Consider the following 27,219-nt stretch of genomic DNA (forward strand, 5'->3'; position numbering starts at 1 on the left):
GAGTGACAGCTGGGCTTTTGTTCAGTGCATGTGTCATTAGTTACACTGTTAACACCAGTGCTTGTGTGCGTGTGTGTTTAACTTAATAATGACAGATTCATTAACCAATGTCCACTCCCTGAATTTGTGAGACAAGGGTCTGTTTAAGTTAGAAAGACCACAAAGAGTTACAATAGAAAGAAATGCTCAAATACACAAAGTCGTCCTATTGCTTTTCAGCCATTTTCAGTCTCGCCAGTTTCACCCAACCCATCTCATCCTATTTTTTCCCCTGATATTTTTAAGAAGAGGAGGGGTGTCTTAAATGAGGGGGAGCCCATGTAATCCAGTTATTATAGCGATCTGGGTAATTTCAAATGCGCTCATTAGGATTAGGCTTCATTTAACTTAATCCAGTAGAAAAAGTCGGTCACAACAAAGCTCAGATGAACTCTAAACATTAACTGAGATACAGATGTAGTATGGACAGTAATTAAAAGCTGCGATAATAATCTTGAGAAAATCTCTACCTACTGAACTCCTTCAATTTCTTTTTATTTATTGACAGGTGTACAGGAAAAGTTGCCAAAGGCGGGGCTGATGTAGCAAAGAGAAGAAAGTATCTCCCCAGACTCACTTAAAGCATTTGTTTGTGTGGTCACAAGAGACAGATGATAAAATAATTTTTCTCTATTGTATGAATTTGGATGTCTGCATGCGTGCTCTCCTGCAGGCTATAGCCGACTGATTAAATTACCCCCACTGTCTGTTGGGAATTAAGGGGTTGCAATGACAGCTAATTTGGTTCAAAGACGTGCTATCCTACTGCCATGTAATATGAATGGTGCATGAGTGGGGTGTGGCAGTGGCGGGGTCTGAGTAGGGGGAGGGAGAAAGGAAATCATGATGAAGTCATCCCTCTGAAGCGACTTAATTAGATCGAACCCCTTTCTGTACATGCATGCATGTAAACCCAACACAGCTGGCATAAATCTGCACACATGGGGGTGTTTGCAATTCACACAGGCTGCAACCTTACACTGCAAACATCTCTGCAAAATGTCCAGGAGGCCTAATAGTGCAATGCCTTTTAGGGTTTGTAAAATAATAGATGTACTTACATATTGTTTTAATATAGCTGCACGTAGCCTAAATATCTACACATAAACTGATGTTGAAACATCTTATATGAAGTCACATATTCAATCACATTAATAAACCCGTGTCCACCCATTTTTATTTCAACAGATGATTTGAAAACTCAAGATCCTAAAACAACATGCACATAAGATCATATTGATATCAATTTCCTGTTCACGTTTTACAAAATTGGAGACATGCTGACAGGATTAGATTGTTTTATATGCTCGTGTTACATGTGCAACCTGAATAGAAACATTCCTAATCCCTGCCTTTTCTGTTAGTCAGGCCAGATACAATGTAAAAATTAAAATATGTATATCTAAAAATAAATTTATGTATCAATGGAATCACAGCTCAATGGAAGAGACTGCGATCTCTCTATAAGAGCCCACAGCAGCAGGAATCAATGAAATAGTCTGCTGATAGTTTAAACATGTATATTTGTACATTTTACAAGAGGCCAGCCCACCACCCTCAAACCTTAAATGAAATATGAAAACATATTTCTTTCTGGGATTTATGATTTCAGGGCCACAAACATTGTTGCCTGACTCATACAGATCAGGTGACATCACATGTATATCACTCTGAAAGTGCTCATGAATTCATGAATGCAGCATTCATTCCTCTGTTCACCATCCCCAAGGAGTGAACTCTGACACCAGGATGCACGAATCATCTCTCAGAAGAACCACAGTGGCTCAGCTTCTTTGTATTTATTATTTCCGCTGTACCTTAGCTTAACTTAGCTACTGATACTACAGGAAAATTGCTTTGTAACTCGTTACTCATTTTTCTGTCTTTGCAGTCTGCACTCTTATCTCTGTTGTCCGTGCATTGTAAATGCTTTAATATTGTGCAGCCAGACATGCAAATGGACACTAGACAGAAAGCCTTTTACTAAACTAAAAGGTTAACGGTCATCACCAACAGTGCAGCCAATAATCAATACAGATGTAAAGAGAAATGGAGGCTGAAAGAAAATGCAAGCAAGAGGCTGTTTTTATAGAGATTTTATAAGACATATACTTTGCAGACTTTCACTTTTGATAAAACTTATAGTTAGGACTGACTCAGGTGCTCCTGAATTGTCTCTAAATTATGCTGCAATATACTTAGGCTACTGGGGGGGCTTCCCAGAATGCACTGAGCATTTCTTCTTCCTTGATCTCTTTTTTCCTTGTGTGTGTTTATGCATTACAACTATATTTAATCATTAGTTATTATGAAACTCTAGATCTCTCTTATAGTTTAGTCATAGCAGATGTTTGCCTCTCCCTTAGCTTCGTCCTTTTGTAGGTTTCTTCCTGTTAAAAGGGAGATTTTCCTTCCTGCTGTTGCCAAGTGCTTGCTCACAGGGGTTTGGGCGATTGTTGGGTTTTCTTTGTCTTTTCTTGTATAAAGCACTTTGAGGTGACTGTTGTTCATATTCTGTTCTCAATCTGAAGTTAAACAAGCTGTTGCTAAACAAACCAAAACCTTGTTAGCGCTAACTCAAAGAGGTTTCTGAGTCAAATGAGGCTTTGTATTTCAAGTCTTTGTGTCTGATTTTAACTGGGTTTGTCTTTATGTGTTGGTGAGTATCTCAGTGAGCATTGCTAAAATAAGTATTTGTCCTCTGCTGGCAGAGATTTGATATTTATGAGTAATTTGAAACAAATCAAATTAGAAAGACTTAATAACCTCAGATTCCTTACACCAAGCCTGTGTGTGTATCTCTTATTATTGTAAAAGCATGCAAACCAACATTTAAATGTGAACAAAACTGCTACAGTTGCAGTAATAATACTTTACTGCAACTGCAATAATACTTTTAATAATACTTTGGTGATTTATTGCAAGACAGAGACATGTTTAAATATTTTCATAAAAGAAAAATAGCCAGTGGGCACATTATACGATCTTACAGGGCTCTGGCTAACAACAAGGGCTGCGAGTCTTTTATCCACTTGTTAAATTATTTCTTTAAATATCTACAAGTCAGAGACTGTTTTAATAAAGAGATGAAACCTAATTTGATTAACATATTTGATGACTAAAAGATAAATAAAAGATTGTATATGAAACTCCTAAAGGTTACCCTGTTAGGATGCCTGGGTCGTCGACCCAGGGTTTTTGAGTTTATGATATTATTTATACTGTCTAGTTTTTGGTTTCTTTGAGTTCTGTCTTATGGCTTAGGTCTCTGTCTTCTTTAGTTGCTCTGTCTCCCCTATCACCTGCATCCCCTTGTCTAGTTCGCGTCTATGTGTATCTTAAGTTCCTATATCCCCGTGTTCAGTCAGTGTTTGTGTCTGCCCTGTTCCCACGTCTCTGTTCCCTTTGTAGTGCCTGCATGTGAGTCTGTGTCTTTGTTCAGTCTGTGTTATGTGTTTCCTGTTTTACTTTGAAGGTCTCCGTCTTTTCTCAGTGTGTTCAGTTTACGCTTCTTTGGTCTCGTCAGTTCTGATTTGCCCCAGCTGTGTTTCCCTCCTGTTACTCATTTCCTGATTGCTCCCTCTGTGTATTTAAGCCCTGTGTTTCTTAGTGTCTGTGTCGCGATCTACCGTTTTCTTAGCTGTGTGTTCTGGCATTCCTCTGGTTTAAGTTTGTTTTGAGTTTTTTCAGTTATGTTATATTTTTGAGTACCAAATTAAAGCCTTTTTGAGTTCACGTCTGTCTCCGGAGTCTGCACCTTGGGTCCTATTCCTGCCTGCACACAGCCACACCCAACATACCCAGCTGCTGATATTTGAGGATGATTGCAGTAATATCTGGAACAAAAAGCCTTCTTCATAATGGGAATGTTGGAGGCAGAGTGGTAAATCAGTCGCAGGCCATTTTTCATACATTTTCCTTACTTTACTTTTCCTTTATTTTACCCAAGGGATTGTTAGTGAAGAATATTACGTCTGTGAAATCACTGTCACATCATAAATGGGAAAAATCCAGAATAAACTAAAAAAAAACCCCAAAACCTTAGTTTATCCTGGTCACAAGCTCGAACGTTATCATATAGAGGTGGATTCAAAGGATGACCCATCTGCTCCATCAGAGAAAAAATGAATTTTTTCGTAAGAATGCAACCTCATAAATATTTAAAGAAATACAAAACATTGACTAAATACTCCCTGTGATCCCATGTAACCTAAAAACTATTCTGTGATGCATATCTGTCCATGTATCTGACCACACAATGCTTTTTTGTCTTTGTGTGACCATTTATAGAACTTGCTGAGAACTAAATATAGCCCCGAGGCCTTATTTTGGATTGCCCCATTTTACCAGTTAATCACTACAAAGTAGGGTTGATGATCAACTGGGACATTTCACGCTGAGTTTCTCTGGAGCTCTTTCAATCAACGTGTCCTTTCAGACAACCATAAACACATCCAAAGTGAGAGGGGGAGGTCACAGAAGATCAAAGACTTAAAATGAAAGATGGTAATAAATGTAGAAAGATTTATGGGTGCTCTGCTCATAAAACTGATTGCATGTATCACCGGGAGTGATGCCTGTTAGCACATGCAACATATGACATGCACACACTCAGTCAACTCAATTGTTAAATTACACAAAAGTCTTGATCCGGTCTTGGAAGGTGGCAAATAGGTGCAGTGGGTGGAAGTACAGTATGTAAGGTAAAAACTGAGTTTTCACAATACAAATGAGCTTGAAAGTCAATATTTGGTATGACCACCTTTAGTATTTAACCAGTTTTCACCCAGAGTACCATCAGACTTATTGATGATCTGTCCACAACACCCACCCACACAAATATTCAGTTAACAGTAAGAGGAGAAGTAGACATTAAGGGGAAAGAGATGAAGCTGTGGTCAGATGAGTAAGCAGAGTTGCTCCTGACTTGCAGGGAACAAAATCTATCCCACAATTCACTGCTGAGGGTCACTCAGTCCTGGTGTTGTCATGGTAATGAGAATTTAATAGCCCATACTTTCTTGTCTGTGTATTTCAATGCTTGTGTGTGTGTGTGTGTGTGTGTGTGTGTGTGTGTGTGTGTGTGTGTGTTCCTGTACACATGTGAACATTGGATGAGTTAGTCTGCTGGGTCATGAACAGCAACGACTCCTCTGTCTTTCCGCATCAGAGATCTTTCTGGGCAAATTTGTAGCTGTTACTTTTGCTCTATTGACTCCCATGTAAAAATCAAAAATACAGTCAGTGCGTTTGTTTAAATCACCCTCATGTAGCAGCCAGGAGGGGTTTAGTGCTGACAGATAATCAAAAAGAAGATCAGTGTGTTGTGTAGTTAAAACTTGAACTGGAAACAATAAACAACAGATTTTTTCATCATAGACATTTTTATTTTGCTTAAGAGATCATTTGTGGAAGCCCTTTTGCAACATCTGAGACCTGAGAGTTTCAACTACAGTAAAAAAAACAGAAGGAAGCAGGAATTTTTTCCCATTTGATGGTCTGGAAGTAGAAAAAATGTTTTAGTAAATTTTACAGATGATAATTAAAACATTTTTCGGATCAATTTGTGCTGAGCATTTAATCAGTGAATCAATAAATCAACTAATCATTTCCATTTTGCTTAACTTTACCTGAACTGTCTTAGTGTGACAAACCCCAGTCATTAGGTGTAAAATTGATGCTCAAAATCAGGTGAAAGTCCCAGAGTACCAATGTTCCTTTTCCTTCAAAAGTGAGATCAGAGAAATGATCAGTAAGATTGGGTCTCATTTCCTGAGTGTTTGTGTACATGCATGTGTGTATGTGTCTAATCACAAACACAAAACGCGCATGGGGCCCTGCTGGCGGGTCTAGTTTTTGAGCTGTTGCTCTGATGAAGACGGAGGGTACAGCTAAATAATACTTCCAAGCATGCACACAGGAGCCTCTCCACCCCTATACCTCCAGGGCTCCGTGGGGAACAGGCTGAGCTTGTGCTTTACCCAAGAGAGGCCTCAGCCTGCTGGGCTCCTAAAAGCTGCACCTGGCCCCTGCAGCCTGGTGCTGTGAAAAGAAGAATAAAAACCTCACACGGTCCACATCACATAAACCAGCTGTCTGTTTATTTATACCAAACTGTGGTCTTTGGAGACTTCATTGGTTTTTCTTTCTGATTTTGGGATGTTTCACCCTCACTGTTATGGTCGTGTGTGTGTGTGAGTGTGTGTCATGAGATATCATTTTTCAGCCTGGGGGCAGGGGCTCTGACTGATTCTGTAACCAAGCCTACTCCTATACACCAAGCAACATTTTTTTTTTTGAAAGAAAGAAAGATTATATAGCAATGCCCCCCACCACCATCACCAATCCCTCTGGCCCCACTTTCTCTTTGTGCACTGGTTTTGGAAAAGCATGAATGCTCTTGACAGCACTTGCCTCATTGCTAATTTAGATATCATTTATTCAGCTTTATAAACTTCCATGTCAGCTTGTCTGTATTCATGGCCTTAATGGTTATAATAACTTTATACTCTTGATACACAAGCAAATTTTTGCACAGAAGGTAACAGCTGTGGTAACAGGTTTTATACAATCTATCTGATGTCTTTATTACTCAAATGCTCACTAATACTCTGGGAGCTACATCAATAGCAACATCTTGTGATTCACTGGTAAATGAAATTACAAGACAATAAAATTCAAATAATTTTGTTCATGATTTTTTTTGCGGCACATGCTTTTGAAAAAGATCAGACATCAAAAAACTATACATTACAATACATTAACACATTAATTTTTTTTAAATAAAGTAGTTCTATAACAAAAAGAAACCGTCTACATTGGCTTTGAGTTTTTCATTCTCGAGCATTTTGACAGAACACATTTTTAAATAAGAGACCTAATCTCTCCAAACAAGGCAACCTGCTTCACCAGCATTTATCATCTTATTTCATTTATAAAAACAAAAATACTCTTTTCTTTCTTTCTTTTTTTCCGGAACTCATTGCTTTATGAACACTGACGTGATGGGATGAAGCCGGATAATCTGGTTCGGGATGATCATCTGTAATTAGACCAAGAGGGACAGAGGTTCTTTCATCTGTCAACAACCACAGAAGCGTCATCTCACCTCTAGGTGGACTGTCTGTGACCGCAAAAGCGCTGGTTAAGGTTTGCTTGCACATCTGTACGTGTGAGCTTATAATGTGTGCTTTATATCGGAGGGGGCTGTGTCTGCACCGCCCCATCGGTGTGTGCGAGTGGACAGCGTCAAGCTCATCCTACCCCCGGACTGGTCCTCTCGCAACCCCACGCAGGATACTCACATCCTCACACGTGCACACATACACACACATATATCTACACACATACGCTGATACACAAACCAGGCAGACCTGGAAAACCGGGGCGCTTCAATTAGCGTTCCTCCGACGGATCCCTGGCGTGGACATTTTTAATTTTTTTCCTCTCAGCCTCCGTGGAATTTTCTCATGTGTGGTTTTCTTTGCGCATAGAGCGTGGACGCAGCTGAGGTGTGTTTGAGAAATTGGGCTATTTCGGAGGTCATAGAATAAACGCTCGTTGAATGGGAAACACCAACACAGAGGCACTGCTACCTTTCCCTCATCTCGACAAACAGGCTCACTCTTCAGTTGGTGAGATTTGCGCACCCGAGACCGGAGCCGGTGTCTGCGCTCTGCCGGGCCGGGCGCGAGTCGTCAGGGAGGAGTAGGCAGGATGGAGGCGTTTTTTGCAGAGGTAAGGCCACTGAGAATCTGTGTCACGGTTACGGAGATAAACATGAATGACATTAATGGCGTGATGATGCCTGGATTTACACCGCTGCATGTCTATACTGCAAGATACGGTTTCATTTTGATTCACGTCAATTATGGCAGGTGCCGCTTTGCTTCCGTCGAGCAGAAGCATCCTCACCGTCCGCCCCCCCAAAACCCAGAGGAAGGCCTGGTCCCACTATATGTTATAGTCTTCATGTATCTGGGGGAAAAACACCGTTTGTTTCATTATCACTGCAGAGGATCAGGGCCTGACTACCGGCTTGGTGAATTAATTCAGAGCAGAGCCGCAGAAAAATTGGCCAAACGGGAGCTGACATGGGCTTTTGCATCCATAAGGATGACTGCCGGATTAAAGCCAATCTGTTAAGGGAGGGTAAACCGTGTTGGCCTTCAGCAACGGCCCTACCACGGCATGCTGCCGCGAACAGACCCACTCTGTGTGTGTGTGTGTGTGTGTGTATGTTTTTTTTTTTTAAAATTGCGCTGTGAATGGGATAGAGATCGGATCCATGGCAGGGTTTGGGCCGGTAGAGGAAGGTAAAAGAGGAGGGAGGAGGAGCAGTGCAAGGGATATGTCTGTGTGTGTGTTTGTGTGTATGTGAGACCGAATAGGTGAAGCAGGAGGGAGATAAATTAACTGCCCTTGTAATTGAAAATTAAGTAAAACATTGGTTATTAATCAATCTCCCACTCTCCCACTAAGATGACAAAACCAGTCTCATTTTCCTCTAATCTGATCCAGAGTTGTAAGCATTTTAGGCTGTCATTGTCTGTTGCTTTATTTTCTTTCCTTATAGGTCCTTTGCCGTACATGTTCACACCCTAATCAGGAGATACAAGCTTCCTACCAGTCCCTGTCTTCATTTGTGTCTTGTTCCTCAGACCCCCCATTTAGTGGCTCAGGCACCCAAACAGTCTCATCCACTGACTCCGATGCCAGTATCCATCCTCTCCAAGCTACTTATCCTCCCCCCATCTTAAGTTAATCTGATATGGGTTTAAATGCCTCTCACATTGGCAGTGATGTCATGCAATTTATTAGTGTGTGTGTATCCATGTGCTAGTGGTTGTGAGGGTATATGTTTGGGCACCAGAGCTATGAGAATCACTGCTGATCATACTTCTTCTCAAACTGCATGACATAACCACCATAAGCCCACAGATTACCACACAACTACACCAAAACACAAAAACCAACACTCCCGCTTCATTTCCCATCAGTTTGTCTGTAATATATTGATCATAGCATTGATTCACAGACCACCATAAAGCAGCCCCACACTGCACAGACTATGAAAGGCTGCATTAGATCTGAAAATGGAGTGACTTATTGAGTTACGAGGCCCTGCAGACATGCATAAGCTGCTACCCAGAAACATGACTTCATGCAGTAGTCGAGTGCTGAGTAATCAATCCTTCTGGGAGGTGTCTGTCCAGCATCCACTTAGTTTCTTTCCTCTTCTGCTTTTATTGCTCCATCCTGTACCCCTGCATTCCTCCATTTGGATCGCTGAAAAAAAAAAAGAGTGAACAACTGACCGCTCTGTCTCTCTCAACCCAGGCAGAAAATGTGATGGCCATCCAGCCAAGCATGAAATATCAGGTGGTATTAGACTACTGTATAATCCCCGCATAATCATACTGGCCTGGTTAGTAGTCAATTATGGCAGTTGTGGTGACTTTATGCACTCTTAATATGAAAAGAACCCAATCACTTCCTTGTTATGGTGGCTGAAAAAAAACAAATTGTTACTCCTGGTGCAGATTCCATCTGGTATTTTGAGTGTTTTTTAAATTTAAAAAGTGCTTCTTAAGTTCTTAGATACTCTTAGCTAGTTTCAAACAAGTTATTTCCTAAACTGGGTTAAAATTTTAAAAACTTTTAAAAATGTCTTAGCTTCAGTTCTGTTGTTTATATGTAAACCTGACTGGGCTTTACAGAAGCTGGAAGTTTTGGAGCACAATCAGCAAACATTTTAAGTGCTTTGTCTTTAATAGATTCTATACATACAGTTTTATGTTTTATCAGTTTTATCAAAAATAATTTTCCCTGGAGCTGCTTCATGATGACTGCTGAGTACTTTGCTGTCAGCACTTGAGTATCTAAATTTGAGTATCTAAATGTGCTTATGAGTGAGTTGGGTGACATTTGTTTTCAGAGGTGATAGTTTGCGTTCGTGTCAGTGCACGTGTAGTAGATTTGAACAGGTGTAAAGCTGAAATGAACCAATAACTGTGAGATAGGCATGTGCGAATAGACAAGGAACAGCTTTGGTGCCATTTGTTTTTATCCAGTTTGATATTCACTAAAGACCCTTCTGTTTCTGTCTCGCTTGCTTGTCCGTGTAACTGAATAAACAGTAAATCTTTATTTACTACCTTTCAATTTGTTGAGTGGTCGCTGTATCCTGTACCGAGAGTAGCTGAGGAGCAATAAAAGGTTTCTCACACTATGAGGGTGATTATAAAAATGTAATATTCAGTGTGCATTCTCCATGGCAATTTGCACATATGCAGTGAAACATTCATGGAAGCATTTTTATGCAGCTTGAACAGCATAAAGTGTCTTCTAATTGCAGAAAAAGAAAAATCGGTCCTTTTTCTTTCGTGCAATGGGTGTTCATGGAAAAAACCTTAGGGTAAATTAAGCAGAGCCCATGCCAATCCATTGTGGTACAAATTATGCCGGATTTGGTATGAAGTGCATACTGCAGGAATCTGGTTCAGTGGAGGTAAGGGAACAGTCACTGGAGATGTGTGACCTATATTCAGCAGCTCCAAACACATTTGTTCTGCTTTGGAGCTGCATCAGTTTTGCTTCCCTCTCTCTCTCTCTCTCTCTCTCTCTCTCTTCTTTTCCCTTCCCGCTGATGCTCTCTCTCTCCCTGCGGCCACTCTCTTGGTGCTTCTCCATCTCGCTCAACCAACCGCTTTAAGAGCTGCTCAGTCAGCCTCCCTCCCCCTTCTGGCAGCTCTGTCTTTCTCTATTCTCTCCTCTCTGTTTCCACTTTATCTTTTTTTCTCCTTTAAATCACTTCTTTTTTTTTGTTTTTTGTTTCCGCCCCCCAGCATGTGTAGGTGAAACAGCTCTGCCTCATCTAAAATAAAGCTATGTTACAAGATATGAATTTAATTACATTTCCCATGATGCTATGGTAGTATACAACTATCAAATGTCACAATTTTCTGGGTAACAATAAATGAAACATAGCATATTTCATAATTTCTATTGTATTTTGTCTTTCCTGATTTAAAAGTCTTTAATTATATTTATGGGCTTCTGGACTAGACTGTGCCCAATTTGATTGATTGGACTAATGGTCCTAAACCAACAGAGCAGTTCGATTTCTAAACCAAATGAATTTGTCTGGTTTGTCCAATGTCAAAAAACATTCTAATGCTATTACGATAAACTCAGATATCAGATATCATACATATTAAGTTGTAATTAAATTGGCAAAAATCTGAACCATTTCCACAACCATTAATCATTATTAAAACAGCCATGAAGTAAACCATGGAGCCAGTGTACTCTCTGTACTGGACATTTGGTGTTAAATCTTTGCCAAATCAAACATGCGGATCGTTGAGAATGAGATTTCTTATGCTGTTGTTGAGTGAAAACAAAGGAAGAGGAGTGGGGGTAGGCACGTTTAGAGGCAGCGACAGAGAAGGGAAGGTAGTATGGTGGCTATAGAGAAGAGTTTTAAATGTAGGGACTGTGACTGGTAATGCCATTGAGGCAGGAGGAAAGAAAAAGGAAGATTACATACAAGGTTTATGGATATAGTGAAGGAGGACATGCAGATCGTTGATGTGTCAGAAGAAGATGCAAGGGAGAGGATAAGATGAAGGAAGATCATCTGTTGTGGTGACCCCTAATGAGCAGAGGAATGAAGAAGAAAAAAAACATTAGGCATGATTAAAAATCCCCACAGGCCATTGGCAGTGTTTTGCAATTTTTTTACTATAGGGATCTAGATATGCAGGGTTTATTCCTCTGACCATGGTTCACCTCTAGAAATGTCATGAAAATTGCTCATTTAGATTTTGCATACTCCTGATGACAAGTTGCAAAAATTCTGCACTGAAAGCAAATTATCCCTTGATAGAGATCTGCACCAAGAGGTCTTCTTTCAACCCTGCTAAGCTTCTTCATTGCTGAAATTTGGTAGTTTTTGTGTAATCATGGTGGCAGATTGACAGACAAACAACAATAAAAATAACAATAAAACACAAGCTTTAGCACAGACGAAGGATATTTAAGACAAGTTAAAAACAGTTAAAAAAAATTAAACAAAACTGTGAGAACAGTATTAACATTTACTGTGTTCTTTGGTAACAGCCTAGTCCTTCATCAAGTTTTCTAAAATTTGACTTAGTTTTTGCTTAACAAACAAACAAACTGTGCTGAAAACATTCAAATCAGATCGCAACCCCCTTCACCTGGACATCAACTCCCAGCATCTACCAGTGCCTAGAGGAGAAAGGCTGTTTCCATGGTATCCTGTTTCCACACTGTTGCCGTGGAGTCCTGTTGCCAGGGTGTTAGTGGGGGTGTGACTGTAGTTTAATCCAAGATGTGAGAGAATGTGATAATTAGCACAGAGCTCAAAGAGGATTTGTACTTTACATACACACACACTTGCTCCTGGTTTGTAATTTAACAGCAGACCTTGATCCAGTTTACCTTCGGAAAATCATGTTTGTTTTGGAATTAAGCTGTCCAAGGCTTCAGATATTCCTAAAATAACAGCTATGCAGCCAAGCAGGAAATAAAGGGCACTTATGTTCTTAAAACTCGTTGCATTTCTGCTGTCCAGTAGTTATATGGACTGCAGGTTAAATCCATGACGTAAAGATCTTTCTGCATAAGTGCCTTTGCCATCCTAGTTGGATGGACACAGGGGGATAGAAATCAGGCACTTTGTTAATTGTAAAAAGTTTTGAAAAGGAATCACGTAGAGGTAATTTCTAAACCATACTTTAAAAAATCCCAGGCAACTATGGGAATGTTGGTTTCTTTCTTTTTTCCCTGTAAGATTGTTTTGAAATTAGCAGCCACCCATGTGTTCCGATCATCCAAGATTCCCCAGAAAAAAGTAGTTCTATAAAGATACATACATATACACTACATTAAAAACACAGGCATCCTGGTACATACATATAATGGGAAAACACTGAATGATGAAGTGTTTTCCATTGGTGGAGATGATGTTAGTAACCAGGACTGATGTTGTTATACATAGATCTGTCATAGTTAAAATGGTTTCTAATGCCCAAGCGATTTAAGATTTTTAAGACCAATGCTGATACTGATATTTGGTGATTTAAAAATCTGATATTCTGGTATTTTGGCCACTATGTTTTTCTTTCAGCTGCACAAAACCTAAACAGATTTCTGTAACCTTTGTTATGTGTGGTAATTCTTTGAGTTATTTATGCTCTGCTCAGATCAGTTATGTTTGTCAGTTGTTGTCTTTGTGCCGTTCCAAATGCATGTTGGCATCAGGCAAGTGGACAGACTATGCAATGTTAATCCTCTTAACAACATTAAAGGGTGTTTCTCACCTGTCTTATTTATTGTTTGTATTTTCATTTGTTAGCTGTTACAAATGCCAACACTAATAGAGCTAATACACTTATATTAGCTAATATTGTAAAAGTTATCAGTCTTGTGATACATTGACCTGGCTCTAATGGTTTCATTGCTCATTATCCTCAAGGTGCCAACATAGGTATCCAACAATTGCTAAAGAGCACTGGTAACAAAAGATGGCAGAGACTACAGAATGTAGACCGCTGACATATTCTGTTCTCAACTGCATAGAAAATATGGATTTTTCAAGATTTTCATTAAAAAGCAAAAAGAATGAATCAAGACACCTGAGTGATCAGAGACTACATTTGAACATACAAGCTTCTAGATAAAGAGGAGGGAATTCTTCAATTCTTTGCAAGAGTAACTGTGACCACCCCACATGAGTGGTCACATGGGGTTAAGTTTGACCACTCATGTAACAATTTGTTACCTTATGCTATATGGTTTCCTCCAAGGATCGATTCTTGGACCCTTTTTTCATTTGAACATGCTTTCTCAAAGTGAAATCTTTTAAAAGCACCTGGAGACTCATAATATCTATGCAGATGACACCCATATTTCTTTAGCTCTCTTCCAAAAAACCTTTGTAGATATTGATTATGTTTGTGTCTTGAAAACTCCCCTAAAAAGGGTTTTTGGCGACAACTGATATCCCATACCACTAACTTTCTCATTGAACCTTCCAATTTCAATTTAAAAAGGATCAGTGTTAGTTTTAAGCTTTGTTTCCTACAAATAATAAAAAGGATAAAAATAAATAAATAAAAATAATTATAATTATAATAATGATGCCCCTGCAACATTTCAAAAAATGACCTGGAGTCATTTTATAAAACCTAAATTAAAAGACACTCATGGTATATGACTATGGATAAATTAATATGCTCTTAATGTTTTTTGCTGTGATCATGTTTCCATTTACGCTCAGATGTTTATTTATACCTGCAGTGTTGAATCTGCACTGCAATCCCTTTTAACGGCAGATGTACAGGCCAGTGACACCCACTAGCCCACATGCACATAAGGATACACACAGACACACCAACATGCACAGACCGCACGGATAAACACATGCTGTTGCTCTCCTTCCAGCAGCCATAATCTGCTAAAAGCCTCGCTGTCCTGATTGTATTATCACCTTTAATGGAATATTACTGACACAGTTTAGGTCTCCAACACAGGCAGCGCTACGCTAAGACGACAGATCAGAATGCTTTTTGCAAGGAAAAAGGCAAAGGAAGCTGTCTCTCCAGTTCACATACAAATTTACTACATATTTGTGATAATCCTACTTGTTGTGTTTACATACACTGCTAAGATGGTGAAGGGTTGCTTACAAGGGGGACTGAATATGAACATATACTCAGTTACCAGTAGGGGGCTCTGTGACTAAGGATGATGGAAGGAGAGAAGAAGTGAAGTGTATGGTGAGATGTAAAATGGCGAACTACTGCTGAATATATACGTTCCATTACAAACCAAGCCGTCTCCGTTCTTCTGTCGAAACACCACAAATTGGCGACGAGGATGAGCGCATCAGTTCCGAGTCCACCATCTTTTCTTCCACATGTGGGTGAGCCGCCGATTCCATTTACTACATGGCGGAAAATATTCGACAATTACATGCTAGTAATCAATGCCACGGGAGACGCATGGCCGGATGCTAGGAAACGCGCTGTTTTGCTACACTGCTTGGGCCCGGAGGGACAGCGGTTATTCTACACGTTACCGGAGCAAGGTGATACATATGCTGACGCCATGAGCACACTGGAGAAGCACTTTGTGCCGAAAGTGAATGTCGTGGCGTGCCGTCATACATTCAGACAGCGTATGCAACGAGCGGATGAGACTGTTTCTCAGTATGTGGTGGCTCTGAGAGCATTAGCTTCATCTTGTAACTTTGGACAAATGGAAAGTGAAATGATAAGAGATCAGTTGATCTCCAATGCTCATCTCAGCGCTGTGAAAGACAAACTGTTACTGGAGGATGAACTCACACTGGATAAGGCTCTAACTATTGCGAGCCAGGTAGAAGCAGCAGTCAAAAACGCTACTCTACTCTCCACACCCGGCTCGTGTCCGACCGCGCCTGTTCAGACAGTCGACGCGGCAAATTCCCACTCTCACCAGAGGAGAGGACCTCGCCCCGCTAAAGGCTGCACTCCAGACCAACGCAAACGGGGAGGTTCAAAGCAGCAGCAGCGGAAGTGCTTCAGGTGTGGTTCTCACAAGCACTTAGCTAATGATAAAAACTGCCCGGCTGCTTCTTCAAAATGCAATAACTGCGGGAAAAAGGGACATTTTGCCAAGGTATGTAAGTCGTCAGTCAGTGAAGTGAGTGAAGTGAGAGAAGTAGTGGTTCCAGAATTGGCAGTACTGTGCGTGCAAGATGCTAAAATGATGGCAGCTATTCAAGATAAGCTTACCTGCACTGTCGACATTGAAACTGTACAAGGTGGCTCTAAGACAGTAGAGCTGATAGTAGACACTGGAGCTTCTGTGTCTATTCTGCCAGAAACTATCTACAGACAGTATTTTGCAGACTGTTCACTGGTGCGACCTAAAGTCAAACTAGTTACTTATGCTAAAGATGAGTTGGCTGTGATGGGTTGTCTGCCTGCATCAGTTGCGCTGCATGCACAGAATGAAAAAGTTCCTGCTTCCTTCTACATTGTCAAAGCTGGTTCCCCGCTATTAGGCCTCGACCTCATTAGAGCACTGAACGTCTGCATCGTCGGAGGCAAAGTGGACCGCATTCAGGATGAAACTGCAGATGAGCCGGATTCGTCTAACCAGAAGTCTGCTGTGTACAATGTTGATCCTATTCCACCAGCTCAACTTGGATGTGTTAAAGGGTTCATCCATAAAGTACAGGTAAACAACAATGTGCGGTCTGTACGCCAAAAGCTGAGACGCCTGCCATTAAGTGTACGTACAGAGGTGTCAGCAGAACTCTCTCGCTTACTCAAAGCTGGCATAATTGAAAGGATCGATGCAGCTGAGTGGGTGAGTCCTTTGGTCGTGGCCAGAAAGCGAAAAAAGGAGTTGAGACTGTGTGTTGACCTTCGTGAACCCAATAAGAGCATTATTGCTGACTGCCATCCTCTTCCTCATATGGAGGATCTGTTTTCTGACTTGGCAGGTGCCACTCACTACAGCCAGATTGACCTCAGCTCAGCATACCACCAATTACCTTTGCATCCGGAGAGCCGCAAGCTGACTGCTTTCATCACTCATGAGGGACTGTTCCAGTTCACACGTGTCCCATTTGGCCTAGCATCAGCACCTTCGGCGTTCCAGAAAATGATGCAAACGGTCCTGAAAGATCTGCCTGGTGTTCGCAACTACTTGGATGACATCATCGTCTACAGAACATCAAAGGAGGTGCATGATACACGCCTGCAAGCTGTTCTCCAACGTCTCAGAGATGTCGGCCTGCAGATTAATGCTGGGAAAAGTTCCTTCTGCCAGTCACACATCACATTCCTGGGCCATGTAATCTCAAAGGAAGGCCTACGTCCAAGCCAACATCACCTTACTGCTATTGCTGAGGCTCCTGCTCCAAAGGATATGGCTGCATTGCGCTCGTTCCTGGGTTTGTCATCCTGGTTCAGTAAATTTATTCCAGATTATGCTACACTGGTGGAACCACTGCGACAGTTGCTGAAAACAGACATGAAAGTCGAACTCCAGTGGAACGAGGCAGCACATGAGAGCTTCAGTAACCTGAAAAAACTCCTTCTGGAAAGTCCCGCACTTGCCGTCTATGACCCTGACTTACCTGCTTTTGTCACCACAGACGCATCAGACTATGGGCTAGGCGCTGTGTTGACACAGTTACATCCAGATCAAGTGGAGCGGGTTGTGGCGTTCGCCTCCCGAACACTGTCTCCTGCTGAAAGAAAGTACTCCACCACAGAAAAGGAGGCGTTAGCCTGTGTCTGGGCGGTGGAAAGATGGCGTACATATGTATGGGGCCGCAGATTCACACTTCGTACTGACCACCAAGCTCTTACTACCCTTCTCAGCACCAAAGGTATGAACAGAGCGGGCATGAGAATCGCACGATGGTCTGCAAGGCTGATGTGTTTTCAGTATGATGTGCAGTACCGTCCTGGTGTTCAGAATGTCATCGCAGACTGCCTCTCACGGGTTCCCCTGATGTACTCCAGCACTGACATTGATGCTGAAAAAGACCTTCTCTGGGAGATAGCTGAAGTTTCTCCTCTCTTGACAGCGACACCGTTGACGGATTTTAAAGCTGAATGTGAGGACTGCCCTGACCTTTCTCTGCTCCAACAGGTTATCCGCTCAGGCTGGCCTAAGGTGAAAAGGTCTCTCTCACCTGAGATACAGCCGTATTTCCTGGTGCGACATGAACTTGCTGTGGAATCACCGTTGGTTTTCCGGGGGACACGTCTGGTGGTCCCAAGGTCCCTGCGGGAAAAGGTGATATGCCTCGCACACGAAGGTCACCAGGGCATAGTTCGCACAAAGCAGCGGCTCAGAGAGCTTTACTGGTGGCCATGCATGGATACTCAAGTCCATGCGATTCTGTCATCGTGCTCAGTCTGTCAATTGTGTGACAAAACGGCCAAAACTGCTCCTACTCCCTTACAGCCGGTTCAGTTTCCAGATGGTCCCTTTCAGCATGTGGCCGTTGACATTGTTGGACCTTTTGACCGCGGGTCGCAGGACTGCAGGTTTGCCATCACACTGGTCGATTACTTCAGCAAATGGCCAGAAGTAGCCTTTACTTCATCAGCTACTACAGACACTGTGATTAGGTTCTTGTCTTCAGTTTTTGCACGGGAGGGAAACCCTTGTGAGCTTACCACAGATAATGGACCACAATTCACTTCATCTGCCTTTGCTGATTTCCTGACGGAAAGGGGCATCAAGCACATCAGAACAAGTGTGTATCACCCTCAAGCGAACGGGTGTGTTGAAAGATTCAACAGAGTGCTGAAGGACTGTGTTCAGGCTGCACAGGTGTCCCAGAAGCTGTGGAAGCCCGCCGTGACAGAGATGCTACAGAATTACCGTGCTACAGCTCATGCAATGACTGGAGCAGCTCCGTTCCAGCTTCTCAGAGGGAGACCCATGAGAACAAAGCTAAATGTCCTGCCGTTTCCCAAAGACACAGGACAGTATGACCAATGCAGGGCCAGAGTCTCTCACCAGCAACGTAAGAGTAAACGCTACACTGATGCAAAGAGAGGGGCAAAACCTCCCCAGCTTGTGGTCGGTGACAGGGTGCGGATACGTAAACCTTTCCGAGTGGGGAAGGGAGAGAGACAGTTCACTGATCCACTGTCAGTGCAGCAACAGACTGGACTGAGCACCTTCATCTTGAGTGATGGAAAGAGATGGAATGCAGCCCGTCTCTCACTCTGCCGCGCAGAGAATGCTGAGCCGTTGCAGGCTGGTGACGAGGTTGAAAATAACACAAGAGAAACTCCTAAAAGACCTTCTGTTCCTAACAGACCGAGACAGTTACCAGCTTGGACCAAGGATTATGTTATGAAATGAGTTTAAAAAAAAAACAAAATGAAAAGAAAAAAAAGTGAAAAAAACACGCTTGAGCTGTTGGGTGCTAATGTTAAGTTCCATACTGCTAGTTCTGAGGTCCAAGTATAATAGAGGATTGATTTACTGTGATTTATTTGTGAGTTTTGTGACTTAAGGTTGTTAAGTTACTACAGTAACCTTAACGGTACAAGTATTCATTATAAAGGACGATTTAGGCACCATAACAAGATTGTATGTTAAGATCACGGGTATAGTTCAAACACCCAGTAATGTTATAAGTGAAATAGGTATTGAAAATGCTGTCTGGTTGCAAAGTTTACTACTGATAATGTTCTGTGCAAATAGTAATGTTGCCATACTAAGTAAGTAATACTGAGGTAGTAGAATTCTGTGAGAATGAGGAGAGATGTTGTGTTTACATACACTGCTAAGATGGTGAAGGGTTGCTTACAAGGGGGACTGAATATGAACATATACTCAGTTACCAGTAGGGGGCTCTGTGACTAAGGATGATGGAAGGAGAGAAGAAGTGAAGTGTATGGTGAGATGTAAAATGGCGAACTACTGCTGAATATATACGTTCCATTACAAACCAAGCCGTCTCCGTTCTTCTGTCGAAACACCACACTACTTTCTAGGATTTTCTGCTGCTCTTTGATTTGTGCTCTCTGCCTCATATTGACAGTTCACTCGTGTGGCATTTTCATAACGTTATGGTGGAACTATAACTAACTAACTAATTATATATAGCGATACAGGGTTAATTAATTAACTGTTAATAACTTAAACTACAGTTAACTGAAGATTTGTCACATTATTTAACAAAATCACAGAGGACCAGGCCATAAGTGGTCCCTTCATCCTGGAGCCTAATAAAAATTACTACCTGATGCTTGTGATTAGAAAGGGATTGACAGTTTTTACAAACACAGATACACAACCCCCCCCCCCCCCCCCCCCCCAAAAAAAAAAAAAACACGCTGGTTTTTATTTTTCCTTTTATCTGCTGCTGAGCAGTCATCTGCTCTTGGCATCATTTATTAATCCGTGTCTCGTTTCTGTCATTTTGTGCCTTCTTCAACCTCCTGTACTTGTAACCTTTTGTTACACACTTTGCTGTTTTCCTGCCCTCGTCTTCATTGTCCTCATTTTCCCCATTTGTCTGCCCTCTCTGTCTGTCTCCTCTCCTCTGTTGTCCTTTTAGTTTACACTGAGTTTGTCAGACGTGACTTTGCCCCACAGTGACTCCTCTCATTCTTTAAGCTGTCATTTATTTATGTGTAGTTTGACTTTTTATCTCACCTTTTTCTGATTGCCATTTTTTAAGTCTTGTAGCTGTTGGTCAAAGTCAAAGTCTGACTGTCAGTGTGTCCAGTTTGAACATCTACAAGAAGCAATGGAACATTTTTCAGTGTCCTGATATTCAGTTTCCTCTGAAGATGGACCAGTCCAATATTATTATAACTCGCACTTAAACTTTGTATTTTAAATTAGCTAAACATTAAATTGCTAATACCAACATGTGCCATTGTGCATGTGCATTTAGCTTAAAACAGCACAACTTCACAGATAGCCAGGGCATCAGGACCAAAAGTGTCTGTTGAGAAGGTTAGCGCGGGCTCATTAGTGTTTGTAAAACATGCACAGCTCTTGAGTATGCTTACATAAAGAATTTTATGGTGCTTTTACAAGCCAAAATCATGCATGATTTAAAATCCCCTTCCTGTGTCCCTCAGAACGTCTCCCAGCTCTGCAGCTATTTTTAGATCACTCCCTCTAAGTCCTGTTCTGACCACAAAAAATGATATAAAACCAAAACCAAAAAAGCAGCACTAATGATAGAAGAAGTCCAGAAATGCACAAAAACAATCTTTAAAGGGTGGAGTCATGAAACACGTTGTCTACAGTTGACCCTTTGTTGCTACATTGGATTCATATGAACCAGAGGGGTTTATTTCTTCGTCTCTTATCTTTCTTCTCAATGCAGCCATGACAGTCAACAGCTTCTTTTTAAGTTGATCACATATCTCAGCTCGTGTTAACCACAGAGCATAGCTTTATGTCATGACCAGTGAAAAACATTTAAGGTTTAATGAGTGATTCCATTCCTGCGGATGTTGGTCATATGTTTGCACTCAGCATTTGCTTTGGAGAGAGCTCCTCTCAGAAGGAGAGATCCTTCATCAGAGACTATCTCCATGGGAAGAGCCTTAATTATATGGCACAGGGGTCCATGTAATTGCCTGAACAGACAAAAGGGCCTCTATCAAACATACGTATAGCTGAGCGCTCATTGGATATGTCTAAATTTATACCTAAATGTCTGACTTTAATCTCTAAATTGTGACTTTTCTCAGAAGAGGATTAAGGCCAGAATTCTGATAAGAATAATTCACAATTTGAAAAAGTGTTGAGTTCAATCAATCAGTTGTGAATAAAAAAAAAAGAAGATTTGGGGCTCACAGAAGAAAAAAACACACTCATGCATTAGCCATCATCATCATCATCATCATCATCATCATCATACATATCCTGGCTGTACTTGAAATTATGCTGCTGTATTTCTGTCACAGCATTCTACGGGAAAGATGTCTTGCTATTGTTTTAGCATTTCTTGTTGGTTATAGAGTCGGATGTAAGACTTGAGGTCAGAGGTCATCTCTGAGGGTAAAGTGACAATAGACGCTTAATGGAGCTTGACGAAAGGGTAATGGGGCGGAGCCTGGGGCCTGTTTGACTGTGGTTTGGTTTGAATTTCATGGAGCAGAGAAACAATGCGAAGCATAGTGTTAAAGGCGATGTTACAGCCATAGATATTAGGCCACAGAAAGGTTTGGTGTTTGTTGTCATGCATGGCTATTTCTGTCTGTCTGGGGCAGTAATAGATGGGAGGAGGGGAGGAGGACACAAACAGGAGGAGGAGAGGATGAGTCTGAGTGGAGGCTTTGGTGCTGGCAGGTCATTTATAACCCTCTGTCTCCCCTTAGTTTGCCCATGAGATTGCATATCGATCTGGGACTGGAGACCAATTTGCTTAAAGAGGAGACAGAGAGAGAGAGTCAGAAAGCAGAAACATTCATTGCTTTCTGGTTCACATAAGGTGAGTTTATGTCTGTATGAGATATAAACTTGCTGTCTTATTTAATGAATCATTTCAATGTAAGCAGCTATCTCCTGGAAGTTTTCAGTCTTTTGAATATGTGGCTTTACAGCTGAAGGCCCCATCCAAAGTTGTGTTTCTTAATGTTTACAGGCCTCCCAAAGACTTTTTTAATGACCTCAGTGAACTGCTGTCTGTGATCTGTGTTGATTTTGACTGTGTAATTATTGCTGGGGATTTTAACATTCATGTGGACAACCCTCAGGACAAAGGGACTAAAGACCTGAGTAACACTCTGGGCAACTTTGGGCTGACTCAGCATGTAACAGAGGCCACACATAATAGAGGACACACTCTTGACCTACTGATCTCCAAAGGCCTGAGCATTTCAAAGGTTACTGTGTCTGATGTGGGCCTGTCTGATCATTACTGTGTTTTCTTTGAAAGTAAAATCTCAGCCCACACAAATATATCAACAACAGTGATCACAAAACGGTGTATAACTGAACACAGTAGTGCAATTTTTAACCAGGTCTTCCCATTAACACCTGACCTGCCCAGAGGGTCAGTCAATGAGCTCGTCAATAGCTTCAATGCTAACATGTTAAATGTAATGGACACTATTGCTCCCATTAAGGTGAAGGTTATCTCTGGAAGGAAAAAGTCTCCATGGAGAAACTCCACACTGGTGAAAAATGAAAAAAGAGAGTGTAGGAAAGCTGAGCGCAGATGGAGAAAAACAAACCTCCAGGTTCATTATGACATTTATAAAGAGAAACTTCACAATTATAATTTACAACTGAGGAATGCAAGGAGGTCCTACTTCTCTGACATCATCACTAAAAACAGCCATAATGCTCGGGTCTTATTTTCTACAGTTGACAGGCTAACAAACCCCCCTGTGTCAGTGGCAGCTGAACTTCATTCGACCATGGCCTGCAATGACTTTGCCAAATTCTTCACTGAAAAAATCCAAAAAATTAGACAAGCAATTGGTACATCAACAGCAGATCCAGGATATGTACTGTGTCCACCAAAAAACTGTTTAAACACCATGAAACAGTTTCAACCTATTAACAGCAAAGACCTGGAGGACATCTTAGGTCAACTGAACTCCTCCTCCTGCTGTTTAGATGTCCTGCCAACAAGTTTTTTCAAAAAGGTCTCAAAGACTTTAGAGTCAGACCTGTTACAGATCGTCAACTTTTCTTTATTATCAGGTGTGTTTCCAGAATCACTAAAAACTGCTGTAATCAAACCTATACTGAAAAAGGACAATCTTGACAAGACACAAATGAACAACTACAGGCCGATCTCAAATCTCCCGTTTTTAAGTAAGATCATTGAAAAAGCAGTTTCTCAACAGCTCAGTTACTTCTTAAAACAGAATAATTGCTACGATGCCTTCCAGTCAGGTTTTAGACAGAATCACAGCACTGAAACCGCTCTGACCAAAGTGTTCAATGACATATGTCTGAATACAGACAGTGGAAAAATGTCAGTCTTAGTTTTACTGGATCTCAGTGCAGCATTTGATACAGTTGACCACAACATATTACTCAAATGACTGGAGAACTGGACAGGTCTTTCAGGAACTGTACTAAACTGGTTCAAAACATACGTAGAAAACAGGAAATACTTTGTATCAATAGGTAACTTCACATCTGAGCAGACAAGTATCACATGTGGAGTTCCCCAAGGTTCCATCTTGGGACCCCTTCTGTTTAACATCTACATGCTCCCACTGGCACAGATTATAAACAACAACAAAATAAACTATCACAGCTATGCAGATGACACACAAATATATATCACAATGTCACCAGGAGACCGAGGCCCTGTACAGGCTCTTGGTAAATGCATTGAGGAAATCAATGACTGGTTGTGCCACAATTTTCTCCAGCTAAACAAAAACAAAACTGAGGTAATAGTCTTTGGCGCCAAAGAAAAACGATTACAGGTCACCAGAGAACTTCAATCTATACATCTAAAAACCACAAACCAGGCGAGAAATTTGGGTGTAGTGATGGATGCAGACCTAAACTTAGAAAAACACATTAAGACAATAACAAAGTCAGCTTACTATCACCTCAAGAATATATCAAGGATAAAAGATCTGATGTCTCAACAGGACCTGGAAAAACTAGTCCACGCATTCATCTTTAGTAGGCTTGATTACTGTAACAGCATCTTTACAGGTCTACCTAAAAAATCAGTCAGACAACTACAGCTCATTCAGAACTCTGCTGCTCGAGTCCTCACTAAGACCAAAAAAGTGGACCACATCAGTCCAGCTCTGAGGTCCTTACACTGGCTGCCTGTCCGTCAGAGGATAGACTTTAAAGTTCTGATGCTGGCCTATAAAGCTCTGAATGGTTTAGGACCAAAATACATCAATGACCTCCTGACCCAGTATGAACCATCCAGATCCCTCAGGTCATCTGGATCCGGTCTTTTATCAGTTCCCAGAGTCAGAACCAGACACGGAGAAGCTGCATTCAGCTTTTATGCTCCTTATATCTGGAACAAACTCCCAGAAAGCCTCAGATCAGCTGAAACACTCAGTTTATTTAAATCCAGGTTGAAGACTCACCTGTTCTCAGCTGCATTTGAATAAAGCACCAAATCCACACTTTAAGCTTAAATTTCAAAACTTACATTTAACTACTGATTTTATCTACTGTTCTGATTTTATCTGTTTTGATTTTATATACTGTTGTTTGTTTGTTTGTTTGTTTGTTTGTTTGTTTGTTTGTTAATTAGTTAGTTAGTTTATTTGCTTGTTTTAATCAATTTTAAATCATGCTTTTTATTTGTTCTTGTTTCTAATGTCTCTGTAAAGCACTTTGAATCACCTTGTTGTTGAATTGTGCTATACAAATAAACTTGCCTTGCCTTGCCTTGCCTAAACTCACCTACACAATGACTGTGCTTCAGGTCAGACGCTACAGCACCAGTATTTGAAGATTAAGTTGTCTCAAAGGCCAATTTATTAGCTAAAACATGTGGTGGAGTATCAGTGAACTGTGAGTAGGTCATCAGGTCATAATAATGTCTCAGTGCGGTGGAATCTGACAGGAAAAAAGACAGAGAGGATAAAGAGGAGCAACAAGGCCGCTATATATAGAGAGAGTTGCTGTGCAAAGAACAGTGAAGGAAACCTTTTTGCAGACTAGTGCAGAAGATCAACTATAGATGGGTTTATGTTTTGCAAAAGCCAACAGCCTTAAAGTCTGTTTTCAGATGGATTCAGTCATTTTATCCCCTAAGCCTCACCTTAAGCAACCCATTTGTGTGCATAAGTAACACACTGTATTGGTGTGTGACTGGTTTCTGCCTGGTTAGCTTCATAGCCTGAGGCATGACTGGGTTTCTGTTATTATCCGTGTGCGTATGTGTGGCAGAGGTGGGACCAAGTCATTGTTTTGCAAGTCTCAAGTAAGTCTCAAGTCTTTATCCTCAAGTCTCAAGTCAAGTCTCAAGTAATGTCAGGCAAGTCAGAGTCGAGTCTCAAGTCACTGGTGTAAAAGTCCGAGTCAAGTCACAAGTCTGAAACTTTGAATTTCAAGTCCTTTCGAGTCATTAAAAAAAAAAACAACGAAAAAATAATGTTGCAGTTATGCTAAATGTAAATATTAGACCATGTAATTTTAAAATCTGTGTTTTTCTCAACACATGACAAAAGTGAACGTAGAAAATATACACAAATTGTGAAATTGCACCTCTTTAAAATGCAGCTCAATTAAACCTAGCTCCAAGAATAATTTTCACCGACAGTTCTGAGATAAGCTGCATGTTATTCTTGGATGCGGTTGTAGGACCAGCTTTAAAATCGCATGACAAAAATATCATACACATTAAAAAAAAACTGTATCACCAACGTAGCCTGGACAACATTTGCTAGTTAGATGAAGTCAGCTATCTCATCGTAGCATATTTATATGCATATTTATAATCATACGGTTCTTGGAGTGAGTGCATACACTCATGAAGTTTAGTAACTTCCGGTCACTGCAACAAGCCCAGGTACAGTTTACCGCCGGATGGGTGCAGGACCTTGAAATGCACCGTGTAGAACGAAAGACCATCGTACGTATCATAAGTTTACCAGTCTCACAAATTGTCGTCATAAATACACATTCGTTAACCGTTTATTAATAGGACCTTTGAGCTCAATGGTAATTAATTAGCAGTGGAAATAATTTCTGGTAGCATCACAGAAATGTAGCAGTGACAATAATATTGTATGTTGTAATCGTACTGGGCAATTAGTGATACAAAACAACTGTTTTATCCTGTGTATAAAAGTAAATGTTTTTGTCAATGTACCATAATAACAGAAGCGAAACGCAATATTGTGTCAGGACAATTTACTATTTATGCACAATAAATAAAGGAGCATAGCGCGACAATTTCTGTTCAGCGCCAGACTTGCTTGTAACCTATATCACCAATTATGTTATGAAAATGACGTATTAACTACTACAAAACTCTGACCTTCGTGTAAATGCTTGGAGCAGACTAACCTGTGAGCTGGAGTGTTCTGGGACGTTATATTTGATCTTTGAATGGCTGCAATCCAGGCCGTCTTTGTTACTTCGGAAACATGGCTGAACAATTTCTCTTCAACGACGTAATCCGATAACAACCGATCTCTTTACCCGTCAGCTTCCCGTGGCTGTCATGCGACCGGCTATTGCAGTTAATAATACAACAGCTTCTTGACATTTTTGTGTTTCTTTTTATCGCTGTGTAACTGATTTTAATTGAAAGCCTGCGTGCGCTAGTACCGCTTGCCACGAGTTCCCAGAATCCTTTGCGGTTCTACCCGTGAATGACGTCACATTTTCAATCTCCATATAATATGCATGTTAAATTTTATATTTGGGGTAAAATATCACGTCTTTTCAAGTAAACCGGTTCAAGTCCAATTCAAGTCCCAAGTCATTGGTGTAAAAGTCCAAGTCAAGTCACAAGTCTTACAACATTTTTTCAAGTCAAGTCTAAAGTCATAAAATTAATGACTCGAGTCTGACTCGAGTCCAAGTCATGTGACTCGAGTCCACACCTCTGATGTGTGGCACTGAGGGATTGAAAGAACCCAAAAAGAGAGAGTGGGAGAGAGGGAAGAGGAAACAGAAAGTGATAAAGGTTGTCAGGGGATGCTT

At 41.0% G+C, this 27,219-nt stretch overlaps 1 protein-coding gene across 1 annotated transcript in view; it reads left to right on the forward strand.

Moving 5' to 3' along the window:
* The first annotated feature begins 7,265 nt into the window (after positions 1 to 7,265).
* The window catches only part of myo10l1 (myosin X, like 1), a 52,338-nt gene continuing 32,384 nt past the window's right edge, over positions 7,266 to 27,219 (forward strand). Inside the window, exon 1 of the mRNA XM_080870878.1 lies at positions 7,266 to 7,776. Within this exon, the coding sequence (XP_080727004.1) occupies positions 7,756 to 7,776 (21 nt within the window). The 5' untranslated portion in view covers positions 7,266 to 7,755. The remainder of the gene's footprint in view (positions 7,777 to 27,219) is intronic.

The sequence above is a fragment of the Rhamphochromis sp. 'chilingali' genome (assembly GCF_963969265.1).
Source record: "Rhamphochromis sp. 'chilingali' genome assembly, chromosome: 21".
In the NCBI taxonomy this organism is placed as follows: domain Eukaryota; kingdom Metazoa; phylum Chordata; class Actinopteri; order Cichliformes; family Cichlidae; genus Rhamphochromis; species Rhamphochromis sp. 'chilingali'.